Source organism: Rhinolophus hipposideros (genome assembly GCF_964194185.1).
Source record: "Rhinolophus hipposideros genome assembly, chromosome: 8".
In the NCBI taxonomy this organism is placed as follows: Eukaryota; Metazoa; Chordata; class Mammalia; order Chiroptera; family Rhinolophidae; genus Rhinolophus; species Rhinolophus hipposideros.
The window spans coordinates 67,261,689-67,279,426 of NC_138054.1; the positions used below are offsets into that span (position 1 = coordinate 67,261,689).

The 17,738-nt window shown below is 54.8% G+C and overlaps 1 protein-coding gene across 3 annotated transcripts in view; it reads right to left on the reverse strand.

Annotated features, from left to right (window-relative positions):
* Nucleotides 1-685: 685 nt before the first annotated feature.
* The window catches only part of KCNQ4 (potassium voltage-gated channel subfamily Q member 4), a gene marked incomplete at its 5' end in the record, with an annotated part of 54,116 nt that continues 37,063 nt past the window's right edge, over nucleotides 686-17,738 (reverse strand). Inside the window, 7 exons of one of the 3 annotated variants that reach the window (XM_081056357.1) lie at nucleotides 686-2,841; nucleotides 3,482-3,611; nucleotides 5,865-5,996; nucleotides 8,240-8,339; nucleotides 10,109-10,329; nucleotides 16,713-16,757; nucleotides 17,119-17,280. In XM_081056357.1, the coding sequence (XP_080912483.1) occupies nucleotides 2,629-2,841; nucleotides 3,482-3,611; nucleotides 5,865-5,996; nucleotides 8,240-8,339; nucleotides 10,109-10,329; nucleotides 16,713-16,757; nucleotides 17,119-17,280 (1,003 nt within the window). In that variant the 3' untranslated portion in view covers nucleotides 686-2,628. Of the gene's footprint in view, nucleotides 2,842-3,481; nucleotides 3,612-5,864; nucleotides 5,997-8,239; nucleotides 8,340-10,108; nucleotides 10,330-14,653; nucleotides 14,711-16,712; nucleotides 16,758-17,118; nucleotides 17,281-17,738 lie in introns of all 3 variants that reach the window. The other 2 variants (XM_081056356.1, XM_081056355.1) reach the window with 2 other exon arrangements.

The window sequence follows — 17,738 nt, forward strand, 5'->3', positions numbered from 1 at the left end:
GGTCACTCCACCATGTAAAGAACCAAAACCAGCAGACGCCCTGGCTGAGAGCAAAGGGGACACAGAACGGCAGGAGAGAGAGAGGGGGGGGGGAGAGGAGAGAGAGAGAGAGAGAGAGAAAGAGAGAGAGAGAGAGAGAGAGAGAGAGAAAGCCTCTTTCCTATATTCCTTCAGCTTTAAGAATGGTAGCTGCTTCCTGCATTGATTTTTCTCTGGGTTATCTCAGTGTTCTCTTTTGTTCTTTCAGCCCGCCCGACGTCAGTGCAACCCATTCCCTATAGCAAATTCTCTTTGTTGAAAAATCTAGTGTAATTTCTCTTTTCCTGACTGGTACAACTATTCGGAAAGTGGCACTCATTTTTCCCTGGGGCCTTAAGCCAAAAGAAAGTAAATTTGGAAGTGTCAGGGGGTCACCATGAGAGGTCAGCCTGCCTGAGAAGAAGGCTGAGACAGAAGACAGATCACTGACACGTTTTAGCCCCCAGACCTAGCTGTGCATGGAGCCAAGCTTCGCCCCTGGACTTTTTAGTTTTCTGGGCCAGTAAGTTTTACTTTTTGCTTAAGCTGCACAGTTGAGTTTTTATTGTTACAACCCAAAGAGTTCTGACTAATCCAAATCTCCTTATCTCACCCCCAGACCAGGTACCCCACCCCACAGCCGCCAAACAGCCAAGACCAACCACCTCCTACTGAAAACTTTAATGAAACCAATAAGTTAATAAGTTAACAAAGTGAGGTACTTGCATATTCGAGAACCAGGTTGGTGGGGAACCTTGATTGTGGAAGGAGGGAGGGCTTCTTCCCAAGTCTCCTTTGGTCACAGGGTAATCCCATTCTCCTGCCCCTCTCCACAGCTCTGTCTCTGAGGGGCCAAGGGGTGGCTCTCTGGGGACAGTGCAGTGCGGGTGAGGTGAGCCAGGATAGGCTCCCTCCAGGGCATGATGTTGACATGCAGAGGGCATGTTGGGGCAGAGGCTGGGCACGGTGGGGCTGAGCAAGATCCAACCCCAGCCCTAGTGCTGGTTCATGCAGGTCCCCATTTATGAGATGCAGGCAGCTGGGCCTGAGCCCCTTGTTCACTGGCACCGCACTACCCATCAATCTCCTATCACCTGCATTGGCTTTGCAGAAGAGGGACAAAGGGACAGGGATACGAAACAGGTGCTGGAGCCTGGAGTGGATGGGGGCTTATGCCAGTACGGGGGCTGCCAACTAAAGTGAAGAGTGAGGTATGGAAGAGGGGGAAACAGTGCATGTAATGCCAGGTGCACAGGTGCCTGAAAAATGGTAGTTGCTAGATGCATTATTATTCTCTTTGGGAGTTACAGTGACTAGAAAGGTGGCAAGCCTAGACAGAAGCGGGCCGGACAACCACCCTGGGGAAGGGTCTGGGGTCTTTCCAGTGCTATCCAGGCCCCAGAGGCCTAGGCCTGAGTTGTGCTGTGGGGACGTTGGGAAGGGCCCTGGGGGGCAGGCAGAGGCAGCAGTGAGGGCTCGTGGACTAGTGTGGAGTACATCTTCTTGAGAAAGGAGAACTGGTAAAGCTCTGGTGGGGCCTGGAGAGACCTGGTATCACTTCAGAGCTCCCTCTCCTACCTGGATGGAGTCGGGGGCTCCTGCTAGTGGACATCACCCCGCAAGGCCAGTTCCCTGGCATCAGCTGCAGAGGCCCAGGAAAGGCTGAGTGCTCTGGGCTCACGTCTCCATAGGCGTGCGATTGTGTGTGTCAGTGTGGATGTGAGAGACTTTCTGCATGTCTGGGGAAACTAAAAGGACATGTTTGTGTAACCATGGGAGCATTGTCTGTGGGAGCTTTGGGGAAGAACACAGAAACTTCATTTTGTCCAAGGCATCTGGAAGGCCAAAGAGGGAAGTGGACATCCCGCAGGAAGGGGACACTGCAAAAGGCAAGAAAGGCCCAGGCACTGCCCTTGGGGGAGGCAAGGGAGAAACAGGCCCCATGCTGGGTGGGGAGGGGGTGATAAGCCAAAGAATGGAAAAGGGGGTCATGGCCAAGCAGCCTGAGACCAGCTACTGCTGGGGGCCCATCTCCCAATGGGAGAGGGGCAGAGGGACCCCATGGGGGTCCCCAAAGTTGCATATTTAACATAGTTTGCATATATGGTGCCCACCTGCCTTATGGCAGGGTCCTGTGCTTGTGGGTACCTGTGGGCACCCCGGGCCCACCCCCAAGGGGGCGGGGACTTGGCGGGAGGGCTTCCCTGCTCTGTCCGAAGGGCGGGCCAGAGACCTCACCTTGCATAGCTGGAAGCTGGGTCAGGGCCCAGGGCCCCAGCGCCCTGCTCCCACTCCCGAGGCAGTGCCCCTGCCAGACGGGTCGTGTCGGGCCTTGATGGAACGGGCAGGGCACCGGGGGGCCCAGAGGCCAAGGGGCAGCCGCTGCTGCTGCCCTCCGTGTAGCCTGGCATCTCACGCTCCTGAGGTGGGGCGGGTCGCTGGCACCCACAGCGGGGATCTCGCCCACCCAGGCAGCTCAATACTGCGCGTGGCCTCTCTCCCCGAGAGGGAGTGAGTTCAAGTAAGAGAGAAGTCCGGAGGCCTCAGGAGGCGGGTCCGGGCGTCAGGCCAAGGCGCTGACCGAGTGCGGCCCCGCCCCTGAAGAGACCCTCAGTCCATATTGGTGCTGACCGAGCGGGAGGTGCTGAGCGTCTGTGCGGAGACAGAGATGTCCTCGTGGTCCACAGGACTATGGTAGTCCGAGGTGATGTCGGGGTCGAAGAGCGGTACTTGCACTGTGCCCAAGCTGGCCGAGGTGCCAGAGCGCAGGCAGCGTGAATAGAAGCCCAACAACAGGTCCAGCTTGTGCTCGATGGACTGCACCTGGGGGCGGGGAGCGGCTGGAGGCGGGGCTTGGCTGGGACTGGAGGAGGGACTTGGGGGCTGGGCAGGGGCAAGGCTGGAGGTGGGGCTTGGGAGGAGCGCGGCCAGGAGGCGGGGTCTGGCCGGGGCTAGAGGCGGGGCATGGCTGGGAGGCGGGGCTTGTCCGGCGTGGAGCGAGTCTGAGAAAGACAGCTCCTCCAGGAGGAGGTGCGACAGGAAAGGCGGAGCTTGGCCGGAGGGCGGGACGAAGCTGGGAACCAGGGCCTTATTCGCCGAACAAAATTTAGTTGTGACTGGTTGGGATAGTCCGGGCGATTGAGAGACAACGGAGGCGGGGTTAAATGAAGTAAGTGGGACTTGGGTTTATTTTAGACTATAGCGGGGCTTGGCAGGAGAGGGTGGGTTTTCGCGGGAGTTTAGCAGGAGAAGGCGGGCTTCCTGGGAGGCGGGGCTTGTCTGTGGGGCCGGGGTCGGCCTGGCCGTGGGCGTGTGGGCCATGCTTGGGCCTCCCGCCGGCGGGTGCTCTGGGCTGCGGCTCTGAGAAGCTCACCCTACCCTTGTGCTTGTCCCCGTGGCCTTCCAGAGCTTCTCAGTCGACGACTAGTTCCGACACACCAACGAAATGCCCTCGCACACTCACCTGCTTCTCCACCTTGACCACGCGTCCCATCATACTGATTTCATCCACCGCCTCCGTGTCCGAGGGCCCCTTGTCGCCCTTCTCCCGTGCCTTCCGGTCCCCGAGCCCCCGGCCCACAATCTGGTCCACCCTGTGGGGAAAGGGAACCGTCAAGGCCCTGACACACACCATCCATCCATCCATCCCTCCCTCCCACAAGAGCTCGAGACTGCCTGCTGAGAGACACAGCCGGCACCGGTGGGAGGAGACAATCTGAGAGAAGGGGGCGTTCTGCCTTGACAAAGTTGGATGCAGCGACCCAGCTACTGCTTTGACGGTTTTCCAACTAGCCAAGCAAAGGCACCACACACAAGCATGGCAAGTAGAACAACCGCCTGATTGGAGGACAGGTGGGAAACAGTGGACTGGGAAAAGAGGGAGAGACACAAGCGGGATTGTGAGTTATAAGGTGGACAAGGCTAGAGCTGGCCCCACCTTATTTTTCTGCTCTCATTTAAAGCAAAATTCTTGAAAGTGTTACTACTACCATCTATGTCATTTTCTCACCTCCCATTCTCTCTAAAACCTACTCCAATCAGGCTTTCATTCCCACCATTTCACCAAAACTACTGTTGTCAAGATTCCAAATGACCTTCATGTCATTGCTAAATTCAGTGATGACCTCTCTGTCCTCATTACACTTGACCTATTAGCAGTGCTGGGCACACCTGAGCATCTCTTCTTCTTGCACTTTCTTCATTTGGATTCCCAAACACCACCCTCTGCCAGTTCTCCTCCTACCTGGCTGACTCTCGTTCTCAGTCTCCTTTGCTGGTTCCTCCGTTATCTCCACAACCTGTACACCTTGGCTCACTCAAGGCTCACTCCTGGGGCCTCTTTTCTCTATTTACTCTCACTTGCTAAGTGATGTCTTCACTTCCAGGTGTTCATTCCCCCATACACTGTTGACACCAAATCGGAATCTCCAGCCCTGTACCTTTCCTCTGAATGCCACACTCCCCTAACTGCCAGATCAACACTCTACTTAGATGTCTGATAGGCATCACAAACCCGACACGTCCTAACTTTCCTGACTGAAACTTGCTCCACTCATTGCCTTCTCGGTGTCAATGAACAGCAACATTTTCCTCTTGCTCAAGCCAAAAAAAAACTTGGTTTTATCCTTGACTCTTTTTTGCTCTTACACCCCATCAGAAAACCCTGTCAGCTCTATCTTCAAAATATATCTAGAATCTGACCATTTCTCCCCGCCTCCACTGCTGCCACTCTGGTCCACGTCCCCATCATCTCTTGCCTGGACTTCTGAAGAAGCATCCTCACTGGTCTCCCTGCTTCCACCCTAGCTCCCTTACAGGCCATTCTCAACACAGCGCTTAGGGTGATCCTTTTAAAGATATCAGTCAGATCTTGTCAGTCATTGCTCAAAGCCCTCCAATGCTTGCATCTCTCCCTGAATGAACGCCAACATCTTTGCAGTTGCCTACAGGGCTTTATCCAGTCTAAGTGTCATTAACCTCTTAACCTCATCTGCTACTTCTCTCACACCAGAACAGACACACCGAGCTCTTTGCTGTCTCTTAAACTTCCCAGCCACCTACCCATCTCAAAGACTTGGCACTCGCTGTTCCCTCTGGAGACTTTTTTATTTAAATAGCCACAGGGCTGCTTGCCTCACCTTCAGTTTTTTTCTCAAATGTCACCTTCCCACCTATTTAAAATCGCAAACCCCAACCCTCTAGCCCTTATTTTTCTCCTTAACCTTCATCATCATCTGCCATATTCTAGTTTCAGTCACTTATCATCTAGTCTCCTTTCCACGAGAATGAAGGCTCCGTGAGGGCAGGGACTCTGTTTTGACTTCCACCATATGCCCACTGTCTGGCAAGGAACAAATACCCAACGACTATTTCTTAAGACAACAAATGAATGAACAGGCCGTGAGAATTCAGGCCACAGGAAGAGAAGGGCAGGTGTAGATAGATGATTGGGGTCTTAGTGTGAGAATTCTTCCTATATGCTGGGTGGAGAGAAGTGCCGGATTCCAGAAACAAGAGGTGGGCAGCATTGAGGACAATTTGCCTATCCTCCGGGAAATAAGAGGTCATTGATTATTTTAGGCTCTTTAACTTAGGACCAGGAAACATTCCAAAGACGACCCTTGAGGAGTACAGGCGTATAGGATCCGCCAGCCGTTCTTCACGTTCAACACAAGTGTGGGGTCTGGCCTGAGCCGCGAGAAACTCCAGCTCCCACAGCGGCCCCTAGGGGGCGCTCGGAGCATCGTTCAGGCGCCCGCGGAGGGGCTAGGGCACGCGCATCTCGCGCGGAATCTGGGGCCACGACCTCCCTGCCCCGCTCCCCCGTCGGGGCCGGGTGCACCCACCGAGCCTGCAGGCTCTTGATCCGGCCCAGCATGTCCAGGTGCCCTGCTGAGTACTGCTCGATGACGTCCTTCACGTCGTACGGTCGCAGCGTCTCCTTGAATTTCCTTTTGGCCACCAGGAACTTCAGGATCCTGTCGGGGAAGGGGGTCTCAGAAGGAAGGGATTCTTTTCTAGCCCCCTCTCTGTGCCTTCGTTACCCCCTTGTCTAGCAGCAGGGCACCTCCTGCTTGGGCCACCACAAACAACCTCTGTTGGGTCTCCCAGCATCCCTACCTGCCCATCACGCTCCCGCCCCCGGACCCCGTACGTTTCCTTGCTATTCTTTAATATGTCTGTATCTATAGTTTCATTAGCCTGCGAGCGCAGGAACAGGTCCTGGTTGCTCTCTGCTAGGTATGACACAAGGCAGGCATCTGTGAAAACCGTTACGATGATAGCTTGGAGAAAGAGTTTGGCATTCATTCCACAAATGTTTGTTAGCACCGCTGTACTGGACCCTGGGCACGCTAAAAGGCGTCAGATCCAATACTTGGCCTCAGGTGCCCAGGTCTGAGGTGGGAGACAGAGGACACAGGCAATTCTGGGTTGACAGGGGCCATGTTAAAGAACAGAGAAAGAGGGCTGGGGACCAAGAGAAGGGAGACCTCTGCTGGGGAGGTCAGGGAACAAGTCTTGAGAGTGATACTTTCCAGTCCCAGGGCAAAAGGAGGGGGACAAAGGGAGGATTTCCCGACATAGGCAGGCATGGAGCTGTGTGAATGAGAGCCAGTTCAAAGGAGCTGAACAGGATGGGAAGGAAAGGGGTTAATTCACAGGGGGTGGGGAGGGCATATGAGAAGACAGGGAAAGAGATTGCCCTTGAGAAGGAGTCTCTGGGGAGGGTACTCTGAAGAGCTCTGAATCCCTGAACGAGATTGGGCAACGGGAAGTTGGGGAAGGTGCCATGTGGTTTACTCTGGTTTAGCATGACCATTCTGCCAGCTCTGGAGGGAGGGATGAAGCCGAGAACCTGGGGCATATTCCCTGAAAGAAATTTAGTCAGGAAGACCAGCTCCAGGGGATGGGCCTGAGCTGGATGGGGGTAGTGGGGTGGAGATATGGGACAGCTTTGAGCATTTCAGGACTGAAAGGGACTAAAAGGCTTCACAGTCTGAGTCTAGGATGACTCCCATGTGGATGGTATTGCCACTGCCTGAAGTGGGGAGCAGGGAGAAGGCACAGATTAGGGGCATGCTGGGTGTGAGGGGTCTGCGGGATGGCCAAGGAGTGTTGACCTGTTGGTGGCAGGTCAGGCATTGTGCTCCTGAAGCTAGTCACTTGGAGGGGAGAGACAGGATGTATAAAAAGAGGCCTCAGATTCTCGGGGTGGAGGGTGTCCAGTTGACTCTGACTTTAAAAGGATCACAAAGGGAAGAGGCTAGTGGGCAGGTGCATCGGCCAGGGAAGAGAGGAGGTGAGTCTGGAAGGCCTGGCGGTGAAGCGGTCTCTGGAACTAGAGCTGTAAGCTGGAGATGGAAACTAGGCCAGGACTCTATGCCAAGGATCCTGGGGGCCAGATCCACGGCTGGGCCGTGACTAAGGGCTTAGGAGACTCTGGTCCCCCCTTACTTGTCGATGCAGGGAGACAGCCAGTAGAGCCAGTAGGCCAGGGACTTTCGAACTTTTTGACCAACACCCACCATAAGAAATATATTTTACATCGGAAACCACTACATACATACACACATGCCCACAACTGAAACGTAAGTTTCATAAACAGTATTTATCCTGATTACTGGATGCACACTGATATTTTCTATTCGATTCTTTTTTTTAGTGCTGACCATGGCCCACTAAATTGATCTAAGTTGATTTCAAACTGTTGGGACCTGTGGTTTAAAAACCACTGCTCTAGAGGTCATGGGGAGACAGACAGGCTGAGGTCAAGACACCCAGGGAGAGAAAGTCTGAGACACAGGAATGGAGGGCAAGAGCACATCAGATAGAGACACAGGGAGAGGCGGGAAGACGCGGCTACACAGCTAGGGAGACAGAAATAAAGAGAAGAGAGCCTGACGTAAAGTGAGCGAGAGGCAGGGCAGAGAAGCAGACAGGACACTGAGGGTTTGAGGAGAGGGACCGTGATGGGCAGCTGTGCCCACCACCCCACCCTGCCAGCCTTTGGTATGAGCAACCCTGCTGGGAGCCATATGCCATGTCCCCTCCCCACCCACACTCCAGGGTCCCCGCCAGCCAGGCACCGACAAGGGTGCCAGGTGGGCAGCAGCTGGTGTGCCTGGGAGTTAGGCCAGGACTGTACATGAGGGCAGGCCCCAGGTGGGGAGCAGTAATGGGGGCAGGCGGATGCTGGTTGCACCTCAGGCCTCAGGCTCACCTGACAGAGCGGATGACCGTCTTCACAGCAGGCATGACGTCCTCTACTGTGAGCTCACACTGGTAGCTCTTCTCCTCTGCCACTTCCTCTGAGGGGCCCTCTGGAAATTCAGGGGTCCCAGGTGGTAGTCAGGGGGCCCAGGGGCTACTCCCACCTCCTACCATCACAAGCCAAACAATGCTTAGAGCTACCAATAGGGAGACAGAGGCCCAGAAAGGTCCCAGAACCTTCCTGGGGACACAAGGCAGACCAGGCTCCAGCCCCCCTTGCTGCCTACCCAGGACGGCAATCCTCAGAGTGTTGCATGCCCATCTCCCTATGTCCAGTCAGGGTAAACATCTGCCTGCTGGCCAGGTGCTTGGGAGCTGCTTTAGGGCACATCTGGTCTGGCTAGGGGCAAATTGCACAGAGCCCTGGAAGAAGCCCCACGGGTCCCACCACTTAGGACAGTGAGTCGCAGAGAAAAGGAGCTTGCAGCCTCTGCACATAATTACACCCACAGTCTTATCCTTCAGCCAAGAGGGAAGGGAGCTCAAGGAGATGGCTCCTATGCCCAGCTCTGCTACTGGGGAAGGCCCCTAAATCAAGTCATTCTCCCTCCGGATAAGAGAAATGGCTTCTCTAAGGCTGGCACCCTGCACTGCATAGAGGTGATGCTGTCCTGGGCCCACAGGGGCAGGAGGTAGTGGGAGACCAGGCATCTTCTTGGGCAAAAAAGGGGCCCCAGGCCCCAGGCCCCAGCCATGGCCCGGCTAGGGGGTCAGCACCTCCCAAAGACTGGTTTGTGGGGTTCTATACCTTTCTAGGAAAGGGCTCTCCGAGTTGTCAGCCAGCAGCATCTTGGAGACTGACACAGCACAAAGGCAGCATAGCTGGGTCCCCCCCACCACCACCAAAGGGGCTTCTTGTCCCAATCCTCCATCCTTGTGCACCCACCCCTCCTTTTCCCACCCAGCATATCTAAAGCATGTCAACGCTGGGAGAACTTTTCCAGTGGCCTTGGTCCAACCCTCTTACCTTCTCACTTTCCAGGACAGGACACTGAGGTACAGAAAGGAGCAGTATCTTGCCTAAGTCACAGTACAAGTCTGAGGAAGAGCTACAACTCAAAAAGGTGACCTCTCTAATTGGTTAAAAAGGGACCCCCTCCAGGTTCACAGCATCATATCTGCAGGCTGGGCTGGGTGAGGGGGGTGTAGGGAGCGTGGACTATGGGTTAGACAGATCTGCTTGAGGATAGCAGCTCTGCCACTGACTAGCTGAGAGATCTCAGTCTCCACATCTGTGAAATGGGGATAAAAATAGAACCTACTTCCCAGGGTGGTTGGGAGAAATAAACTCGATAATCCAGTGTAGGACAGTACACAGTTGAGGCTCAGTCTTGAGTATTGACTCCTGCTTCTTCCAAAGCACATCTGTAATGCAGCTAGCCTTGGTTGAGCACTTACTATATTCCAAAAACTCTTCTGTTCATCTTCTATGGATAATCTCTTTTAATCCTCACAATAATCTTATGAAGTAGATACTACTCTTGTCCCCATTTTACAGATGAGGAGAATGAGACCCAGAGAAACGTGCCAAGACAAATGGTAAAGCCAGGATTTAAACCTAGACAGCCTGGCTCCAAAGCCTGTGCCCTTAACCACTATCAAATGCCACCCTCTGCATGCTCATTTGATTCTCAAACAGTTTGGAGCCTCACAAATCAGGTATCATGATGCCTGTTTTGCAGACCAGAAGACGGGTACCCAAAAATGATCAGTCAGTTGCAGAGTCAGGACTAGAGCCAAGTCTTTCTACCCCCAGCCTAGACTATTCCCACCCTCCCAGCCTCAGTAGATCCTGAGCCCCAGACCCCTAGGGGCTCACCCTCGGCAGAGGCTCGGGGTTTGAGTCTCAGAGACGCCCGGAAGCGGGTGCGGTCATTGAAGCTCCAGCTCTTCTGCACCTTGGTGGGGCTGGTGGCCTCACACACCTGCTCGCTGCTCGGGGAGGTGGCCACTGACGGTGGTGCCAGGTGCTGCTTGGAGGGGCCCGTCCGCCGCTGGGCGCTGCCTATGCGGATTCGGTCTTTGATGCCCATCCGGCTGCTGGAAGGGCACGTGGGGTGGGGGGGGGGAGAGCCAAGTTAGCTGGAGCGGGGTTGGGCAGGAGTGGGAACACAGCTGACTTAGGACTTGGGGGTGGCTATTGGGTCTTGGTTCTTCACCAAGTGGAACTTCCTGGGATGGGTCAAGGGTGTGGTGAGGGGAGCCCTAACTCCTACAAGAAGCTGATTCAGGGTCAGTCTGAGCAGGTCCTCTCCCCAACCATACCTCCCACCCCTCGTTGCCCAGACAGATAAGGGGTGCACAGGAGACAGACATCAGAGTGGAAGGAGTGAGAGAAACCCAAGAAAGGAGTCAAAGACAGACAGGAGGACAGGGGAGCTGGGTTGGCCCAGGTGGATGGGTGGGGTGGAAGTGGTAATCATTCTGGGCACAGACAGGCTGCCGAGGGATGGAGAATTTTGCCTGGCCAAGTACACTGAGGTAAGCCCCATGTACACAGGGGCTCTGTGGAGTTGAGGGTGTGTGTATGTGTTCGCATGCATGCATGTGACTGTGAGTACACAGGTACTGGTGTGTGTACATATGTTAGCATGTGTGTACATGTGCCAATTTATGTTTTCCTCCTTCCCCCTTGCTGGAGCTATCTAATTCCACACTGGTCAGGTTGGGGCTTTAGAACCTGGTACGACTGCATGGGTAGCGCACTGGAAAATTCCAAAGGTCTCCATCACACAGACTTCAGTGTAAATGGTGCCCCTGGAAGTGTGCAGTCCACTGGCCTACTGGCCTTCTCCCTGTGGGGTTAGCTGCTGGACCCACATGTCTGCTCAGGGAACGCCTGGTGCCCGCGCTCCCAGGGAAGGTCTATAACCTGTTCTGCAGTGGTCTCCCCTCCTGTACTCTGCCCACCTGGGCTGACATCCTGCCCCTGTGACCGTGGATTCCTCCCCCAAAGCTCTCCATACCCCCCGTCTGCCTACTGAACCTACACATGTAGGAGCAGGACCTACACGTCTGTGCTCATGTAAGTACACAAGTGCATGTCTGCGCATGCTGACATTTCCCTTCCCACACCCCCAGCTCCCCACCACATCCCCCAAACCTCGGAGGAAGACAGGTGGGGAGAAGCCTCAGGTTCCCCAGGATAGGCCCTGGTTAACCAGTACCTGGTAGAGTAACTCTGTGTCCAAGAGGTTCAAGGACCATGTTATCGCTGTTGAAGTAGGACCTATGCAAACGTCCCCCATCCCACGCCCTGTGGGTGTCTCTACTTCCTCCCTGCTGTGGCTTGCCACTAGTACAAGACCCCTAAAGACAGGTCTGGCCCGTTCCATCCCAAATGTCTAGGGCCCTGACTCAGCAGAGCACGAGCCAGTCTCAGAGGAAGCCTGAGGTAGGGCAGGAACTGGGGGAAAAGAATGTGTCACCTTCTCTCAGGGACTTTCCTATCAAGGGTGGAGCAGAGGTCAGATTCTGGTTTCAGGGGTGGGTGGTAGCCAGGGTCCCCCATGTCCAAGGCATGGGGTAGAGGGAGGGTATAGTGCCAAGGTACTGAGGTAAGGGAGATCTTGAAACCAGGGGCACCTTCGGAAAGGCAGCCAGGATGGAGGGCCATCCTCAAAGGCAGGGGCCTCTGCCCAGAGGGGAGAAGTTATAGGTCAAGGGTTGGGGCCCTGAAATCAGAAGGACGGGGTGGCCCCTGCAATCTAGCATGCTGTTTGCTGGCCCAGTATCCCCTCAACACATCCCAAAGATTCCAACCAAAGTTTGAGGTTGGCTCTCCCAAACTTTCTTAGCAGAGCCATTCCTTCAAGCTCTCCTCATGCTAGCAAGCACCCCCACACCCGCCCGGCCCGTGCAACCCCTCCTCTGTCCTCCACTCCTCCAAGGGGGAGAGGAAGAGAGGGAGGTGGAGAAGGCCCTGACACTCAGTCAAGAGCCTAAAACTCCGGATCTCTGCACCCAGCACATCACTCCAGTGGTATTCTGGGGGAAAGGGGTGACCTCCCTATCACGAGAAGTGTGCAAGCAAGACTGAGCTTGCACTCAGCAGGATTTATGGAGAAAAGGGTCTGGGGGCTTGTACTAGAGGCCTTGAAAGGTCCCTTTCCAGCTCTGATTCTGTGATGGTTGAGGGAGCTTCCAGTCTGGGTTGTAGGGGTTCTGTAACTTTCCAGCCAGCCAGAGGCCTGGGCTCCTCTTTAATGCAAGAAGGCACTGTTTTCCCAGGGGTGGCCCTGAATTCCAGCTACTTGGGCAGGGCCCAGAAAATGGCTCGCGTCAGCCTCTTTGGAGCCTAAAAGCTCAAAGAAAATGGAAAGAAACCTGGCACAGGTTGAACATCGAAAAAGCGCTTTCCCTCCCCAGGCTCCTTCAAACACGCAAGGTCCTATCTGACTGCCTCAGTTCCTCAGCCATTCTGTGTGGTTCCATATTTTCCATCCCTATTTTATAGATGTGGAGGGAGGTGAAATGACTTGCCCAAGGTCACAGAGCTCCTGTGGAAGGAGCCAAGATTAGCACAAAAATCAGGACAGGGTCTAGGGCAGTGGTTCTCAACTGGGGGTGATTTTGTTCACTGGGGGACATTTGGAAATGTCTGGAGACAATTTTTGTTGTCACACTGGGACGTGCTCCTGGCACCTAGTGGGCAGAGACCAGGGAGGCTGTTCAATATCCTACAATGCACGTGACAACTCCCAACATCAAGGAATTCTCAAACCCAAAATGTCAATGGTGCTGAGGTAAAGAAACTGATCGAAAAGTTCTGTTGGTGCCTGGGAGATGGATGAGGTGTGCTGGACTGGGGCTGTCCTGTGGGGGAGCGCAAACTCTGGGCATGGGCTGCCCTCCGATTACCCTGTTGGACCCAACCCCTGTACTCACTTCCACAGGGAATTTCTTTAAGGACTCGCCATCTGCCTGCCAAAGGTCCAGCTCATGGGAGGAAGAGAGGCAGCCTACCTCTTCTGATGCTGCATGCAGCCCTCTCTTTAGGACTGTGGAAACAGCCTCCTGGCTGGCCCTTCTGACTTAGTCTTGCCCTTCCTGCCCACCATGCCCCCACAGCCAAAGTCATCTTGTAAAGGGGCAGATCTGACCCAGAGACTCCTCAGCTTAACCCTTCAGTGTATTCCCATTTCCTACAGCCAAGGTTTCCAAGCTCATTTTTAAAGTAAGAAAGCTCTTAACTGCTCAATATGCCAAATCAAATGAGGCTAACATTTATGTAGTACTTTGTATGAGTCAGGCACAATTTGAACGGAAGCAGATCCTATTATCATCCACATTTTACGTTGAGGAAACTGAGGCACAGAGCACTGGTCCCCTAGCTAGTGAGTGGTGGCCAGGTCTGGACCCAGAACCCACACTTCTAAGAAACACTGCCTCTGGGTAGCACAGCCAGGACCTCTGTCACTCATGTTCTACTCCTGGGACAAGCCTCCAGAGGTACTTTGTGGAAACCCAGGACTCCATGGGCCCAAGCTGCTGGGCAGTGACAGCAGGATGAAGCTCACACGGGGCTGTTGGGTTCTTCAGGAAACAGCTCTGCTCCCGACCTCAGCTCCTGACCTCCCACTCTCAGGTCTGAGTACGTTGCGCTGCCTGGTCCTTTCCACAGCTGTGCTCTCTCTCACCTCTTCACCTTGCCACTTCCTTGGCCTAGAATGGCCCTCCTTCGCGCCCACTCCTTTCTGGGCCTCCTGGGGGAGGAGGGGAGGGAAATGTCTGACCCTGTCTCCACAGCTCCTCTGCTTCCTCTTTTTGTTGCACTCATCATACTGAATAGCAATCACTCTTTGCAATTCTCCAGGTACCATATTTTATTCATCACTGTCCCTAGTGCTGGGCGTGGCACAGGACAGGTAAATATGAATGCAGTGGTGATGCAGCTAAAACAGCTGGGCTCTGGAGTTAGAGATGGAGGTGCCAATCCCAGTTCCTTCCGGCATCTGCTAGGTCCCTAGGTGGGCAGTGGGGAAGCTAAACTCAAGGCTCAGCAAAAGCCAGAGTGGGAGGGACCCTCAGAGAGCCTCTAGTTCAATCTGCCCATTCCACAGATGGGAAACTGAGGTCCAGAGAAGAGAAGCAATTTGGCCAAGATCACACAAGGAGTCAGCAGCAGAGCCAGAACTCATCCCAAGGCTTCTATAAGTTCCCTCCTTGCAGACTGGGCACCAAGCCCATGCCCCAGACTTGGCAGAGGCATCCCCAGGAAGGCAAGGGGCTTGTCAGGGCCCCAAGGCAGATGGCAGGCGGCAGGCACATGCACCTTGTCCTTGGCGCATCCTGTCCCCTCTCCAGCCCCTGAACTGGGTTGGGCGAGGAGGAATGGGGACAGGAGGAGCAGGCGAGGGGGTACCTCGGTCTCCAGCTGGCGTGGATCCGAAAGAAACTCCGTTTATTACTAAACATCTGGCTGGAAAGTTGAGAACAAGACACAAACAGAGGTTAGTGGGAAGGAGACAGGGGGGCAGAGCATGGGGAGCTGCCAAAATGGGGCCGGCCTCCTGTTGTTGGTGGGAGAGAAGTCCCCCCACCCAAATCATCTTCCAGCCACATTTCCAGATTGCAAAGGTTCTCAGGCTTTGCATGAGGATCTCCTGGGGAGCAAGTGAAAAAAGCAGGATTCTGTGCCTCTTCTCCAGAGATTCTCCTCCTGAGGGCTTGGGGAGAAGTCCAGCTATCAGCATTCTTCAACAAACACCCCACAGGATGCTGACACAAGAGATCAGTGGACCGTGCTTAGAGAAATACTGCTTTAGCGCCTCATGGCAAAACCCCAAAGACAGGCAGCGCTGACCTGACGATGCCATTCCCCAGGAAGTCCTGATCCTGTAGTCCTGGGACCGCACTCAGCCTGGGTCCATCCACAAGCACCAGTGAGGGGGTGACAACTAGCTGGTTGTCAGGTCCCATCTGGGAGACTCACCCCATAAGGCCCAGATAGCCAAGATTAAGGCTATGGCCATTTGTCCTGAGCCTGGCGCCTGATCTCCTAGAAGTCACAGCTCAGCCCCCTGGGATCCCTCAGTAGAAGGAACACTCCACTACCATGACCACGAGCCCCAGCCATACAGACACTTCAGAACAGACAAGACATAAGGTTGGGAGTTAGTAATGGCCAAGCACTCAGCAGTAATCTGTTCCTAGGCCTTGGGGGGGCCAGAGACCCTGAGCTGCCGTGCAGGGTGGTACAGATGCTGAGCTCCAGGCTAATCTCCATCCCCAGAGCCTTCCTATTCAGGCAAGGTGGGACCAGAGTGAACCGGAAGCTACAGAGCACCCTCGCTCAGCCAGACAGGGTTGCACAAATACCAAAACTTTTGAGTTTCTACCTGGAGGCCTAGGTTGGATGGGGATGGGGATGACAGTGACAGCCTTCAGGCAGTGACAGAAAATCTGAGTGGGGTCACACCATGAATGCTCTTCCAGGGAGCTCCCAGCCTGGCTTGGGCAGTCTTGCTTCCCTTCCCTCCAGCCCCCTGGAGGGTTCTGCCTCTCAACTTCCTGTTCAGTCACTCCCCCCCCCCGCCCCGCCCCCCAGCCAGAGAACAGGGAAGGAATGCTGTTTCCCGGGATCCCTGCATCAAAACCACCTCCTCCCCTTTCCCCAGGCTTTTCAGCCCAGAAACCCAGAGAACCAAGAGCTCCTGATCAGCTTAAACATCGCTGGTTTTCTGCCTAGGACCCAGAGGCTGGGAGTGACTTGATGACTTTCTCAAGGACACACAGCATCAGGTGGCAGAGGCAAGCTTTCGCAGCACCTCCTCCTCCTGACCACTAAGCGCGTCACTTCCTCTCCCCTCCCAGGGGCTCAGCATCACACCTGAGGCTCAAAGCCCAGATGTCCGACAGGCTGATGCAGGGATGATGTGTGAAGATGAGACAAAACAAAGAGATGGGTAGGGGACAGGGGAGAAATGAGGGGAGATTGAATCCTTCACCTCAAAGCTACACATCTCTATGGCAGCAGCCACTTTCCCCTACTGTGAGTTATGGGGCATCCCTTATCCAAAGAGGCCTGAAATTCCACCATTATGAACACTGATGTGGGGATAAGCATTGTTCTTTCTTTGTTCTTTTTTCAAGATGCAAAATCTCCAGGAGAGTAAGGTCAAGGGGAAAAAGACTGTTGGGAGCAGCAAAATGTCCCTCAGTACGGAAGAAAGGCATTGTGGGAGAATCCCAGGAGGATCGTCTGGGATTAGCAAAGCTGTGGACAAGGGTTACACAAAACAAGAGCATTAGTCATTGGTCGAGTTTACGTAGGTCCTACAGCGGGTCTTAGCCACAGAGCTCTCTTTCCAGCTGGCTTCTCGTTCCCAAGAGGCAAGTCAGTGTCAAGCCCCTTTTTCTAAGAGAACATGCTGGGGGAGGGGGTCCCTGCCCTCACACCCCAGGATGGTGCCCACGATTACCTGAGCCGTAAGCACCTGTGGCCAGCGGCCTCCTCCTCTCTCCAGCTTCCCGGGAGGGAATGGGGGTGCAGGGACGGAAGAGTGAGGGGGATGTGGAAACAGAGAAAGAAAGAGGACAACGGAATGAATGGAGGAGGTGATAGGACAGGATGGTATGAACGAATCTCCCACTCTCCCAGGTGACAAAAAGGTTACTTCAGCCTGGCCTCTCCAGAGAGGTTCTCAGTCTGTACCTGTCAGGCTGTCTGATGACAACTGACCAAGCCTCATGACAAGGCCTGGGAGTCCCCAGAACAGGCCCAGACACCCATGTAGTGGCTGGAGGCAGGTCTGAGAGAGGATGAGACAGAAAATGGAAGAGAAGGAGGAGAAGCAAGAGGAGGTGGCAGCCCCAAAGGGCCCCTACCTTTCCCCAGGGCAGAAGAAGGCGCTGCCCGGCCGGTGGCAGGTGGCAACGGGCGGGTAACGGGAAGGCGCTCCGTCAGGTACCGGCGCCCGTCGCACCTCCAGGGGCCGTAGGCCCCCATTGCGGGCCCGTTGCACGTGCTCAAACAAGAGGGCCAGCTCTCTGCAGGAGAGGGCTCCATCAGCAGCAGGCAGGGCCCTGGCACCACCCCCTCACTTGGTAGGCACCGAGCTCCTGAGCTCAGGTCCTGCCAGGCCCTGCCTCTCTAGAGGTGCTCAGCAAATACCCCAGGCCAGAGCAGGCAGGGGTGCAAGCTGGGAGAGACTAGCATTTCCTCCCTCCCTTTCTACACTCAGTTCCTGGGAAATCCCCAGGGATGCCAAGTATGGTTGTGCAAGCTAAGCACAACTCCAGGGCACCATCGCAAGGGGGCAAATGGGAGCTCAAATCCAGCTTACTCTGCCCATCAAGCTGAGTGCCTCGATATAGAGGTGTGCCTGACTATCCAGAGGCCAGCAGCAGCCCTAAAATCCTCACCCTCCAGATCTCACTCTGGATTATAGGGCGCAAACTCGGGCTGAGGAGGGAGGCTTAATAGGGTGGCTAGCCCAGCTTCCTTT